The sequence below is a fragment of the Setaria viridis genome, chromosome 7 (assembly GCF_005286985.2).
Source record: "Setaria viridis chromosome 7, Setaria_viridis_v4.0, whole genome shotgun sequence".
Lineage (NCBI taxonomy): Eukaryota > Viridiplantae > Streptophyta > Magnoliopsida > Poales > Poaceae > Setaria > Setaria viridis.
Window position 1 is genome coordinate 32,739,303 of NC_048269.2, and position 14,430 is coordinate 32,753,732.

A 14,430-nucleotide genomic window follows, 5' to 3' on the forward strand; every position below is an offset into this window, starting at 1 on the left:
AGTGGAACTATTTCCAACCCTGGCTGGATACAAGGCACGCAGATAATCCGCGCGCCGACTCCAAGCCAACCCGGGCAGCGGCCGATACGCCCGGGCCGGACCGGACCAGGCCACACAATCAGGCCGGCGGCCGCTCCCGGACTTGAGATTCCCAAAACTCGCAAAGCGAAATCATCTCTCGCGTCCGGAGAAGAGAACACGCCTCGCCCTCGCCATCACCAGTCGCCACCCTCCCCGCCCCGAACCCCTATAAATACCCCGCCCGACCACTCGGCAATCTCCATCCTCACATCCTCCACAGAGCTTCACGCACTGCACGGGGGAGCCGAGAACCATCTCCGGAAGCTAGCGCCTAGACCAATCCACCTCGCTAGCTTCGGAGAGACATGGCGCCCTGGGCCATTGCCATCCACGGCGGCGCCGGTGTGGACCCGAACCTGCCGGAGCACCGCCAGGAGGAGGCGAAGCGCGTGCTGGCGCGGTGCCTGCAGACCGGCGTGGACCTGCTGCGGGCGGGCGCCACCGCGCTCGACGTCGTCGAGGCCGTGGTGCGCGAGCTCGAGACCGACCCCTTCTTCAACTCTGGCCGCGGGTCCGCGCTCACCCGCCGCGGCACCGTCGAGATGGAGGCAAGCATCATGGACGGCCGCGGCCGCCGCTGCGGCGCCGTCTCCGGCGTCTCCACCGTCAAGAACCCCGTCTCCCTGGCCCGCCGCGTCATGGACAAGTCGCCCCACTCGTACCTCGCCTTCGACGGCGCCGAGGAGTTCGCCCGTGAGCAGGTACGGTGGCCGCCCGCCGCCCAACTAATCTCCGGATTAATCTCCCGTGCTCGTTACTTTTTCCTGCATGAATCGTGCATGGCTTCTCTACCATGCGAAACCACCGCTACCGATTAAAGAAATATAATCATGTTTAATGAGAAAATTAAGAATTTTTTTACGATCCGGCGTAATGGCTGGACAGGAGAGAATGAGATTTTGTTAAAAAGTCAATAAAAAATAGACTTTTAGATCGACACGTGTGGATGACGTGGGTGCAGTACGACCGGCTGCAAACATGCATGTGTCCAGCTGCAAACGTTTCTACTGAACGGCGGCTGGGGCCGTGTCTTGCAAGGTGAATCTTCGCTGGCCGTGCAAAGATTCTATTTCTACAAGGCAAACGTCTGGTCATGTCTAGGAAAGTTGCATCATAGCTTTTTGGCGGTTTATTGGTTAGGCGAAATCACTTGATTTGGATGGTCTTTTTCTTTGCCACCTTATTTGTTCTTGCAAGCATGTTTTGATTACCATGACATGGTCGACGCTTATCTAGCTTTACGTGGTCTAATGGAAATGCTTATATAGGACAGAGGTCTGTTTGGGTCAACAAGGCACGCAGCCTGCTTTGCATGTGTAGGCTGCATGCCTCGTAGCATATGCTATTTTGCGTCTGGAAATTGTCATGGAGTCTTCTAGTTTTTTTCCCCCGGTACAATTGATGTTACTAGGTTTTAAAACACCATTTACCACTTGGTTTTCCAAATTGTTTTAGTTAGCACTTGTACCAACCAATATCTTTAGTCCTTTTGATTCGAGTCCTGGCTTTTTGTTTGTGCGATACACCAGCACGTGCGTGTCCCCCTTTCGTCCCCTGGTCTTCGGAGACAGCTGTGGACCATATACCACTTCTTTTCACATCACTTGAAAGCAACTGCGGCGTAATTTGTTCACCATGGCCAAAGAAATCCGTCAAAATAAGTAGTTGGTCATTTCTTTATTATGTTTGGTTTTAAGCACGATTTTGTTCTGTTTTTGGAGTATTGTATTGCATACGTAGGATATTCATTTTTTTTCATTTTAGATAGAAGTGAGTTTTTTTTTTGCTAATCAATTGCGCACTTAGTCCTGGACAGTAGGAAAAGAGTTTAGAAGAAAACATTCGTCTCGTCGCGTCATGTACTTAGCCGCCTCACACACACCCACCAACCCCTACCATTTTCTTCCGCTTTTCCCCTACTCTACAAGATTTGCAGGAAGCTTGGCTACGATATTTCCATTACCATTCCAACTTAAACTTGTCCTCCGGTACATAACTAAGAACCACAACCCTCCAAAGCTTTTTAAAATTTTAAGAGTCAGAAATGTGCAGCACCCACCAACACCAGAAGCATTTGCTCAGGAGAGGGGGGGGGGGGGGGGGGGGGGGGGGCGACACCAAGGCACCGCACAACCATACTCTGCTTGTCTCTTGCGGAGACAATTTTTTTTTCTGCATGCATGTGATTTCCTCGCGGGCCGCACATTCTTTTTTCACCTAAACAACAAGCAAGTGCGCGCGGCTGACCTGCTGTTCCACAGCTGTGGGCGACTCGTCACACAGTTCATGAACCTAGGAATCTAGGATGGCTCCCGTGCTCCACAGCCTCACGAGCCGTGGCCCTCTGTTTTTTCTGCTCGGAAATCATGTGCCTGGCGGCCGTTGTTGGTGTGGGGGCAGCCGCCGAGGCCGCGCACCACGAAATCCAGGCGGGCTCCGGGACCAGCTAGCTCCACTTGCCCCTGTCCGGTCTCGCGCCCGAGTCTGTCGCCTCGCCGTGGTCCACCGGACCGGACCGTGCCCAGCAACGAGATCCGATTCGCGTCGAATCCTCCAGATCTTGTGGTCATAGACTGTACCTAGAGCGGCGTTTTATAATACTAGCTACTGAAATGTTTCAAGGATTAGTCTAACAGCCTTTTTGAAATCTTTAACCTGATTTCTGATGTTGATTTGATCATCTTGTAGGGCCTTGAGACTGTGGACAATAGCTACTTCATCACCGAGGACAACGTCGGCATGCTCAAGCTCGCCAAGGAGGCCGGCACCATCCTGTTTCGTTCTACAGTCATCTGATCAATCGGCATCGATCGTGCATTCAAATCAGCAGTGAACTGACCATTGTTCATCATTTCCCGTGCATGCAGTTTGACTATCGGATCCCGCTGACCGGGACGGACACCTGCAGCTTGCAGGCCGGTGCGGACAGCAACCACAACCGCAACGGCATGGTGATGAACGGGCTTCCCATCAGCATCTACGCCCCGGAGACGGTGGGGTGCGCGGTGGTGGACTCGAACGGCTTCTGCGCGGCGGCCACCTCCACGGGCGGGCTCATGAACAAGATGACGGGGCGCATCGGGGACTCGCCGCTCATCGGCTCGGGCACCTACGCCTGCGACGCCTGCGCGGTGTCGTGCACGGGGGAGGGCGAGGCCATCATCCGCTCCACGCTGGCGCGCGACGTCGCCGCCGTCATGGAGTACAAGGGCCTGCCGCTGCAGGAGGCCGTCGACTTCTGCGTCAAGGAGCGCCTCGACGAGGGCTTCGCGGGCCTCATCGCCGTGTCCAAGACCGGCGAGGTCGCGTACGGCTTCAACTGCACCGGCATGTTCAGGGGCTGCGCCACGGAGGACGGCTTCATGGAGGTCGGCATCTGGGAGTGAGCGGGATGGAGCGGAGCGGAGCTAGGCGTGCGTGCGTGCGCGTGGCCATCTTGCGATTGCCATGTGGTTGGTCTCTTGGTCAGGGCCGGTCGTCGGTATTGGCTTAGTGGTAGTGGGCTAGTGATTGGAGATTGGATTTCGGGTTAATAAGGACGATCGTCATTGTGATGGTATTGCCCTGGAAATAAAAATGTGAAAATTTATATGGCTTCTGAAATATGCTGTTGGCTCCTTTGTTCAGACTGTCTTCTTTTTCGTGGGTGTTTATGGTTTGTTCGGGCTGAGGATTAATCCTGGTTTTGGCCCAACACAACTTTCTCGGGCTGCTGAAGCTGCTCGCTAATTTATGTGTTCCGGGCTAAGGCTTACTTGCGGTGGTGCAAAAAATAAAAAAAAAACAATCACCTCCGCCAGCCTTTGGATGGTGTATCAACAGCCCATATTAATCCCTGCATTTTTTTTTCCAACCTTCCACTATCTGTAAGCAATAACGGGTCCGCATTTTCTTTTGTGCGTGCCCGGTAAGCATAATGTAAGTTTCGGACCCGTTTAGCGTATTTGGGCTGCTCTGGACTGTTAGCACAGCAGCTCCCTACCCCAACCTTTTAAGCGCTGAAATGGCCCAATGACGCCAACTGTCAATGTATATATTTTCAAATTTTGAGGAACGAAAGGAACATCCATTTCACACAAACATACAACATATACACATAGACAATCTATTTTGGGCATATACATATGCCCAATATTTCGCAGTAAAAGACTACAGAAGCTTGTAACCTATTTTGAGCATTTTTAACAAGGACACAGATTTTGAATTCTGCACAAAACAGCAGGAGTTGTGTCCACTTGGAACTCAATGGCATAGAGCAACAGGAGGCACGACCAAAATAGGGTCACCTGTTCCATCAGCAAATTGAAAAGTTAGCCATCAGAATAAATCTACCACAATAATAGATAATAAAAAAGTTTACTCCAAAAAGGTATAGGAACTTGTAGCAATATAACACCAACACAGATTTATACAAGAAACTATAGCAACAACGCAAAAAAAAAATACACTGCTAGTCTGCTACACAAGGTGGAAAATCTAGTAAATCTTTAGTCATTTTTTATATAAAGCTAGTATTTTATTTAATCTGTCTAAAATACAATTTCTAGTCTTGCATATATGTGGCTTTTACACTAGTATGATGCATTACTCCAACAGCTATTGTCTTCATTTACAATCCATTGGAGCTGACAACAATGTTGAGCAATACTTTGCATATGTATCAGATTTTTGCAATCTGTAGAAAATGAAGTCAGAAAATAAAAAACCCACTTGATAACAAAAATCGTTGAACTCTCCATCCATGCCTATCCACCAGCTACACTTATAAGCAACAAAAAACGCAATGTTGGTCCATACTACCAGTCTATCACAGAACATGCAGTCCAAGAAAACACACAATGAAGAGAACTGTTCTTCACCTGATGATTCAGGAAGGGGCGGTGATCTTTCCTACAAATTTTTCTCCCCTCAATGAACCCTTGGCTGCAACTCAGAAGGAAACATAGATCGGGGAAAAGAAAAGGGACAGTGGGGGGCTTAATCCCCATTTGATTAAAAAATAAACACTATGGATAGATCTAATAAAGTTGGCATATAAAAATTGAAAAAAGAACAAAAAACCACAATGAAAGATATGTTCTTCACCTGATGATTCAGGAGGGGACTGTCCTCTTTCCACAAAGGTTTCTCCCACCGTCCCTCAATGAATCCTTGGCTGCAACTCAGAAGAAAACATAAATCAGAAAAAAATAAAGAAAACAAAAGAAACACATCTGTATGTGTTCTGGAGTAATGTTAGAACTCTATACAGTAACAAGAAAGAATTAACTAGAAAATGGGAAAAAAACAACACACCTGCCTGAGAACATTGTGCACCTGAAAAAAGTCACAAAAAATAGTCACCATATAACCTGCAAGATGTATTGCATTTTCAATACATATTAATGCTATATGATGCTAAACTAATTTGGCATTGTTTTGTATACTACACAACATATTAATTCTGAAACATATCATATTTAAGTTTACAAAACATGTAGTGCTTGAAAAAAACACAAAGATATGCAGTTTGAAAAATGAAGAGATCTTATAGTATGTTTCTAAACTAGAACACCTGTTCCTGTTAGCGAACTTTGTGAGATCTAACACCTTTCATATACAACTTGTTAATCCTCGGTAATGCCATGTTTTCTGATAACAAAAACAAAGAATAATATATTTCAGGGAGGGGGATGGCAGATTTTGAGGGGATGAGGCATCGATCAATGTTGCTTGGTGTGTTTCAAACATATAGAGATTATATTTCTGGTGGCACATCAATTGCCCTAGTATGATTATTTTCAAAATGGGTTTGTTTCATGAGAGTATTGCAGTGCATTTGACAAAAAAAGATACATGTGTGATGAATGTGAGGAAAAAAAGTTTGTATATGTTTATTTGTTCCCTACGGGCCAATAGTGGTAGTGACAAAATGTTTGGCAACACAAGTGCAAGAGAGCTTGGAGGTCCAGTGGGTGGAGGCGTTTCTTTATAATTGCTTTCTCAAGTAGTTTAGCTTGGAGCATTGCCACATTGTACATACCTTTTTCATTTCTGCGCAGCAAAGTACAGCGAAAAATGCTGAGGAGGGGGTGGAATCATTTACATATGCATCAATGTTTATAATCAGTATCCTGCATGCATAAATCAATAATTTTCTCAGGTTTTTGGAGAGAAGCAAATGCATTTTCTTTAGAATTGCATTGTACAAAACATAAATAATGATAATTGAAACTCTAAAAATTTTAGGTGCCAGTAAACAAAAGGTTGCCAGAATTGGCTGCTACAAGTAACTGTGGAGTGTGCAAGGGATGTATGGACTATGGACGAATGGAAGTCAATACAATGTGCACGAGTGAATTAATAGAAAAATAAGAGCATATAGTGAGGATATTTGATAAATTTAAACAAATAGCTTTACTTAGACGTGTTTTTTGGTATGGGAGCTTATGGAAAAAAGAACAAAATGCAGGAAAATACATCTAACTTAGAAAAAAATGTTTGTGTTTTTCCCACAACTAGAAAAAACCACATGTAGCTTTTTTAAAAACACAAAAATAAAAAAGTTACATGTAATTTTTTTGGAACACAGAATTTTTGGAACACAACAAATAAAAAAAGTTACATGTAAATTTTTTGGAACACAACATATAAAAATGTTACATGTAAATTTTTAGCCTAGGGTGGCAAAGAGAAAGTACTATGTACTGCCAAACACATGGCATAGTTCTTCAGTGGTACGATCCTCAATGTTTGAAAATGCTGTTTCACTACCATTTCAAGCTAAGAATAAAAGGGATTCAAAGATAGAAGCTCAATAGTATATTAAAATATGATGCTGAATGGGAGAAAAAAAATCCAGTTTCTGGTGGGCCATTTCAAACAAAACATACTTAAAGAGCAAACATTACAAGTAATATTCCCACGGCATTGAAGGACAACAATGTTTTTATGTAGCAAATTTATAGAACTTCAACTAAAATATTCAGTTCATCACTATCGCTTAGAGGTCTGGTACTAGTATACCTCTTCTTTTAGGAGTTTGTGGAGTTCTACACAGCAATCAGCAAGCCTTCGTACGTGTGGATTATCAACCATCCAAACTAACCCATCAGTCTGCTCAAAGTAATTTGTAGCTCCAAATAAGACCAGATAGTCTTTCTATCCCCCAAAGTCACATATGTTCAAAGAGTATCTGAGACAACTACCAAATTAAAGTAATTAGTTAGACCCACCTGCAGTAACATGGGAAAAAACATGATTGCCACAACAGAAATGAACTACTATTTATAGTTAAATATCAAAAATTGATAAGTACAACAAAATGGGAGGACAGGTGGAAAAGATAGAAACTCAATGAATAAAACAAGGAGGATGATATGCAGGTAAAAACAATTGACAGTATATTGGTATTTATTTATATTACAGATAAAGCGCATATATATCCATTTCTCTAAAGACAATATGGCAAGGACGTATTAGAATGTGGTAATAGAGAATCTTGTAAAAGCATCTTTTGGATTTCTTTACATATTTTAAACTGCACATAAAACATTAAATAAAAGGCTTGACTAAATTGAGAGTAACCACCGAACCAATCGAATCCAAAATGAGAAAGGAGAAAAGATAGGTCGACAATATCACCGAGATGAGGAACGGGAAAAGGGGCTATCTCACCGGGGAGAATTTCAAACAGACAAGTACATTGAACACAAGATCTTGCAGTGTGCTCTAGATGTCACAACATAGATACATAACAACAAGGACACCTGTACAATGTATAATAATAGAGTTATAATGATGCACACTTGAATGATGAAACACAAGATAGGTGAGTAGAATTAGTAGTCAGAAAAATCATAAAGGTAATGCAGATTATAAAAGGCCCAGTTACATTTTGACAATTAAATACTGATTTTTAAATCTTATATTTAACAACATAAAAACATAAGTGCAATAGTATCGATCTTTTTAGAAAAGATAAAGTCAATGTACTAACCAAAGACCCTGCTTCTGCAGCTGAGATGAGATGCTGGACCGGACAAACCTAGTCATCCTTCCTCTGTAAGTACCTTTGTTTAGCTCTGTTATAACTGTTTAAAAAAAGTGCAATTGATGTCAATTGAAAAATGCTGATAAACATATTGTGGAAGGAGCATTTAGGTTTCTAGAAATTAAGCAATCCAATTTGGTAACCAGCAACTTGGAATCCTTAGAGTGGAACTGAAATAAAACCTGAATTAGATATTTTCTTGAATCTGCTTTAGTTTAGAGAACATACACAATGCTGAAAATTCTTTAGTTTAGGAAGTACACGTATAGAAAAAAGGTACTCCATTGATGTCAACTAGGACTAGTAGAGCAAAAGTTAAAATTAGTTTAACTGATCTCAATGCAACTGAAATACAGTCATGAAGATAAAAAATTACTTTGTCTGGTCAGTCCAAGTCAAAAAAAATGATAGTTGAACATAAGAAATCACATTGAATTTTGATATCCGGATCACAAAAACAGTCATGAAAAGTAAAAAGGAACTTTAGATATTTCGCTTAATATTTCCTATTGTTAATTGATGGGCCCAGTTAGCAGTAGCCAAGGGCATCCCAGATATGCAGAAAGAAACTTCTTGTCAAGGTAGCACCTGACCTAACTACTCACCCACACGACAGACACACTGCAACATCGGTAACCTTCCATTACCTTCCATTGTTTCTACCAACAAACGAAGCTTTCCTTACAGCTAGCCAACTTTCTAATTCCCTGTTTCACTAGGTGCTACCTCCCAACAGAACACAACTTACCAAATCCTTTTGCTAACAGTATACAAATGGAATCTAGCAGAACACAAATCACATATAATAGGACCACGAATCCCCAAAATTGAACACAAGCAGACTGCAGACCCCAAGATTTAACCTATTAGACCACTAAATCAGCAGATGTATTCCAAAAATCAAACATACAAACAGCAACTCGAGGCACAAGCCAGTGAAAAATTGACAAATCGAAACCTAGCAGAACACAAACCGAACCATGACCAAGAAGTAAACGCTACCTAATCGCCATACACAGACACCATAGCCATACACAGACACTGAACAAACCCTGAGCACAAACAGATCAGGGAACCCCAAACACGATCACGAGCCTACCGTAAAACCCTAGAGAATCCTAGTTAGTCAGTGGGTAGACCACATACCTGTGGAAGATGCGGGGCGCGGGGCGAGACCCGAAAGCAAGTAAACGGGCACACAAACTCGCGACACGAGTTGATCTGCTCCATCTGTTGCCAATCCGACGGCTCTGCGAAAAATGATTGAGAGAAAGTAAAAAATCAAACGTTTGATGTCTAGCAAATCTCAAAAAAAAAAAAAACGTCTAGACTTCGCTGCCAAACAAAAACGTCTTGCGGTGGTGCAAAATAAAATAAAATAAAAGTTTTCTAGACTTCGAGGCCCAAACACGACGTAGTAATTTTTGGACGCTATCGATCGTCCTCCTGCTACGAAGCGCTGGATGATGAAACTGCAGCGTGATCCCCTTTGTGTCGCGTTGGAACTTGGAAGTAGAGGTGCAGCTGTGCCTATTTAAATTCGGTTTTCTTCCGTTCGGCGAGCGTCGAACCGAAGATGACAAACTAGCTGATCTGAAATTAAGATGAAGGCTAACCGCAAGTTGGTTCGGAGTGACCTCATCCCTGAGGTGGCGAGGCAACGGGGCCAATACACTTCATCGTTTTGGTCCGGTAGTTCGTCTTGGTCGTGCATGTACTACTAGTCCTCAACTGACGAAGCGTGTACTGTGTTGGGTGATTGTACGACCAACTTTACAAGCCATCAGGCGCTGTCATTGGCCCATTGCGTCGCAGCAGGTGCGGCTTACACTCCATGAAGCCGCAATGCAGGTGAAGCTTGGCGGATTTTGGTAGAACCCGACAAGACAACTTTTTTTTTTTTTTGAGAAGACAACTCGAAGCGAAGATTCCAGCAGAGATCATAGGTCTTGTTTAGATACCCTCAAATTCCCAACTTTGGCACTATGCAAAAAGAAGATTCCCCATCACATCAAACTTGCGGTACATACATGGAGTACTAAATGTAGACGAAATCAAAAACTAATTGCACAGTTTTGTTGTACTTTGCGAGACGAATCTTTTGAGCCTAATTAGTCAATGTTTGGACAATAATTCACAAATACAAACGAAATGCTACAGTTGCGCATTTATGGCAAAATGCCAATTTTACCACTACCAAAATTGGTAACTAAACAAGGCCATAATCTAGCGCCACTTGTGAGCTTATAGCAAATATTATACTCTACCGTCTCGGATGCATGTGCTCCGTCCCATCCCAACCAGGATCACTCGCTGTCGTTACCAGATTCGAAGAACGAAGATCCTCCTACCAAACCCTGGCACCCTTCATCCGCCGCTGTCAAGCGTGACCAGCACCAGCCGGAGCCGAGAGTCCAAGGATCCGCAGCGCACACAACACCACGACCAGCCGTCAGATTTCCGTCTTCCAAGTCCCAACGGCTCGCGCCACTTGCACTGAATCCAAGGGATCGCCGCACCCCGGAGGCTGACCGCGGGGCGCGAGATCCAATCGCTGGGCCCCTTGTCAACTTGTCTCGGCTGGCGCAGTGCCATCACTGCCGTCAGTCCAGCCACCAACGGCGCGTCCGCCGCCGTGCCGTGGCCACCGTTTCCTTTTCCTCTCGTGCTACGCGCCTACGCCCACGGGCCACGGGAGGGAGGAGGAGGAGGGACCGGGGCAACTGGGCCGACGCAAATTTTCCCCCCGGAGCCCAGAGGACCACGAGCCGTCGCCGTCGCTTTGCCAATAAAGATGCGTGCGAGTGCTTTGGACGAGCGTGTTCGGCGCGGCAGATCCTTTTCCCGTCTTGGCGCTCGCTCGCTCGCTCGCTTCCACGGAGCCACACCACCAACCGCGCTACTCGTACCAACAGAACAGATGCGCGTGCGGGATTTGTTCAGCAGAGGGCGCCTCATCACTCGGTCACGTGCTCACGTTCACGTTGGGTAGCAGGATACTCCTAAAATGCCCGATTGTTGAGATTTTCCACCATTCGATTGTTTCTTCCTCCGAAGCTCATTGACTAAAATGCGCTTTGTTACATGCCAAGCAAAAATGCGATTCGTTCACCAGCGTAGAGGCGAACCAGAGGAAACGTTGCAGGACCGCTATGTTACGATCGTTAGAACAGCAAGCCGGATGGCAAGAGAATTTTTTCTGTGTTGATCTCCTGCCAACTGGTTCCAAACCTCAAATGCACTACTCCTCTGTCGTACCGTAACTCGTGTACATTCCTACCTGATTCGATTTGTTTATTTCGCCGGGAGCCCCATGTTTAGGGCTCCTTTGGCAGGGCTCCTCGCGAGGGGCTCCTCGTGCGGAGCCGGAGCCGGAGCCGCGGAGCCACTTTTTTGGGCTCCTCCATGCAGGCCTAAAACGGCTCCGGCTCCTCCCAAATGTGTCAAAAAATGGCTCCGCGGTCAATGCCGTTTGGTGCGGCTCCGGCTTCTCCGTGCTTCGGTAAGCGCATGGAGCCGGAGCCGGAGCCCTGCCAAACTGGCCCTTAGTTACTCCCAACTCCCAACTTTGATACTATGCAAAAAGAAGATTCCCCATCACATCAAACTTGCGGTACATGCATGGAGTACTAAATGTAGACGAAATTAAAAACTAATTGCACAGTTTTGTTGTACTTTGCGAGACGAATCTTTTAAGCCTAATTAGTCAATATTTGGATAATAATTCATAAATACAAACGAAACGCTATAGTGTGCTACAGTGCTGTAACAGTAATTTTGCACCTCCCAATTTTGCCAACTAAACAAAGCCATTTCATGGACGGCGCGCGGTTGACAGCCTTCATCTGCATCTGCATCTGCACTTCTAGTTTCTGCATGCAGGGGTCTCGAGCGGTGCACGTACGCCCGCAGGCATCAGTTGCTGAAACGACAGCACTGGACCTGTGGGCCATTCCCTGTCTGTCCCGTGACGCGTCAGGGCCTCCGTCGTTGCTTTTCAACTCGGAATAACCAGAGCCCAACATTTCTGTAGGCACCTGGTGATGGAATTTTACTTGCACGAATACTCTGTAATCGGTGTGTGCATGCATGGACTGAAGGAGGGTTGGTTCCTCTCTAAGAACAGAATGAAAATGCACTCGGCGGCAGCCGGCCCATGAAACTCCAGGACATTCTTGTGGGCCCCCATCTCCCGAGGCCCAGTCCCACCCGGTACTCGGAACATGAGAGTGCACGCACGCACGGTCCACCACCCACACGGACACGGTCCGTCCGTCCGTGTGTCCACGTCATCGTCAGTCAGGCAGGGCCGCAGGGGAGGAGGGGAGCACGAGATAGCCTGCCAATTTGAGAGCAGAGGAGCACCCATGCATGGGCCCCGCTGTAGTGCAACCAATGATAGGCCGCATCATCTTCTCCCCTCCCTCCTGGCTTTGCCTTGGCTGGCTGGCTGGATCACGGCCATGCTCGATGGTCCTCTCGTGCCAGCCAGTAGGACTGTAGGATCCTGTTGCTGGCCGCAGGAGATAGCTAGAGCCAGGTCTACTTGCCAGGGCTGCTCGCCTAGTTGCAACTTGCGGTGGTAACTAAACAAAAATCAAGCGACAGGCACACTCTTTACCTGCACATCAGCGCGCTCAATGCAGTACGAGTACCACCACTGCTCTCCTGCACGGTAAAGTTTTAAAAGCGGTACCAAAGTGGCAGTAAAAAAGATGTCGCCCGCGCGCGCACGCACCCTTTTGCCGCAGACAGTAAACTTTACTCTCACATTCTTTTTACCGGTCCCGTTCGCTAATACTGTAGCAGGAGGTACTGCGCCTGTACGTACGTGCAAGCACGCTATGGAGCGGTAGAGCATGCATGCAGACCGCCGCAGGCAGGCCGGTCGATCACGTGCGCAGCTTTGCCGATCCGGCGCAGGCCCAGACCGGCCGGACGGATCCTGGTGGCTGCCTGCACTACACGTACGTCTACACCATCGTTTGTTTACCCGCTGTAACGGAGGGGCGGCTAGGGGGATGGCGTTCGAAATTTTCACCGTGGGGAGTGACTAGCGAGGGTGGTGGGCTGGTGGCTTGGCTAGAATGAATGACAGAGCACGTCTGCCCTCTGGCCAACTTGCAGGCAATCCGGATCGACCCATCACCCACCCCGGGTTCCTTCGTTGACGCTTGACGACGAGCGAGCGACCGCGTCCCGTTCCGTTGGAGTAGGTCCATGTGACCGACGAAAGAGTCAAGAGGCGGTCAGACTCTCAGACCCACACACATGCGCGCCACACCCCCAACCGAGTCATCAGTCAGTCAATCTCCTCGCTTGATCGCGGTCGCCGCGAAAGGGTTCCCAGCTGCCACGGGCCTAGTATTGGCGTTTGACCTGTGCTTTGACTTGATGCCGGCTTTGTGCTCTGCATCAGCATGGCGATACGGCATGAGGATGATGGGAACCGCCCGACCAATCGCCCGGCCGGAGTAGTTCTGTACTGCGACGTACTACTCCAGTACTCTAGTATGACGCCCCCTCTTTATCAAAAAGAAAAAAAAAACTCTCGCCCCCTTTTTTTCGAGTCCGACGGAGCGAAATGATGTATCCCACAAGTGTGGAACGTGGCTGCCCTGCCTGCCCGAAAGATAATCACCATCCCATTCTTTTACCCTCCCGGCGCTTCACTTCAACTTTTACCCTCCTCCCTCTTTCCTCCTGATCATGGACGAGCAGGCAGGCAGGCAGGCAGGCAGGCTGGCTCATGGCGAGCGAGACACCGCGACCAGCGGCTGGTGTGAATCCTCGCATCGCACGGCTGGAGTAGTAGCAGCGGGTGGGCCCACGGCGGAACCCTTTTGCTATCGGCTCCCTTCTTTCTTTATTAGCGCGGGCGGGTGGGCCAGCCTGGAGTTGACTGGCAGGAGACTCCCCTTTCCCCACCCGCACCACCCATGAGGCCACGACTGTATTCCTGGCCCTTGTTTTGTTTACTACCTCGCCCCTCATCATCGACGCCACTAGATTATTATTGTTATCATTTCTTTCCTCCTTTTTCCCCTCTTTCGCCACAACTACTACCGGTAAAATAAAGTATTCCCGCCATGTTATGCGCAGGTAAAAGACATTCTGTGCGATCAGCTTGTTTAATCATTGCCGTCGTGGTAAAGATTACCCCCATCGCGCTTAATAATATAGTATATACTCCCAGCACAGAGGCAGCAGATATTCCTTGGCTCCTTGCTCTCTCTCGCCCTACCTTTTCTTCGTTTATGCAGCATGTGTTTGCTGTCAGGCTTCAGTTAGTTAGCATTTAACCAGTCACTCAGCTG

General features: G+C 46.9%; 1 protein-coding gene and 1 long non-coding RNA gene across 9 annotated transcripts; one reads left to right on the top strand and one right to left on the bottom strand.

The window, feature by feature from the left end:
• Positions 1-272: 272 nt before the first annotated feature.
• Positions 273-3,684, top strand: LOC117863672 (probable isoaspartyl peptidase/L-asparaginase 2). 2 transcript variants are annotated; one of them, XM_072294860.1, is made up of 3 exons: positions 273-782; positions 2,770-2,868; positions 2,949-3,684. In XM_072294860.1, the coding sequence occupies exons 1-3, from the start codon at positions 387-389 to the stop codon at positions 3,465-3,467; spliced, it is 1,014 nt and encodes a 337-aa protein (XP_072150961.1). In that variant the 5' UTR covers positions 273-386; the 3' UTR covers positions 3,468-3,684. The 2 variants fall into 2 exon arrangements, with proteins under 2 accessions (XP_072150961.1, XP_034603374.1); XM_034747483.2 differs by having other exon boundaries at positions 2,770-2,841.
• Positions 3,685-4,093: 409 nt separating this feature from the next.
• LOC117863674 (uncharacterized) lies at positions 4,094-9,407 on the bottom strand. 7 transcript variants are annotated; one of them, XR_011898664.1, is made up of 9 exons: positions 9,260-9,407; positions 8,060-8,153; positions 7,738-7,829; positions 7,087-7,264; positions 6,104-6,194; positions 5,377-5,397; positions 5,167-5,236; positions 4,941-5,004; positions 4,094-4,367 (listed from the first exon to the last, which is right to left on the bottom strand). It is a non-coding gene; the product is annotated as an uncharacterized lncRNA (long non-coding RNA). The 7 variants fall into 7 exon arrangements; XR_011898666.1 differs by lacking the exon at positions 9,260-9,407 and adding an exon at positions 9,116-9,257; XR_011898663.1 differs by lacking the exon at positions 9,260-9,407 and having other exon boundaries at positions 7,087-7,255; positions 8,060-9,252.
• Positions 9,408-14,430: the final 5,023 nt, after the last annotated feature.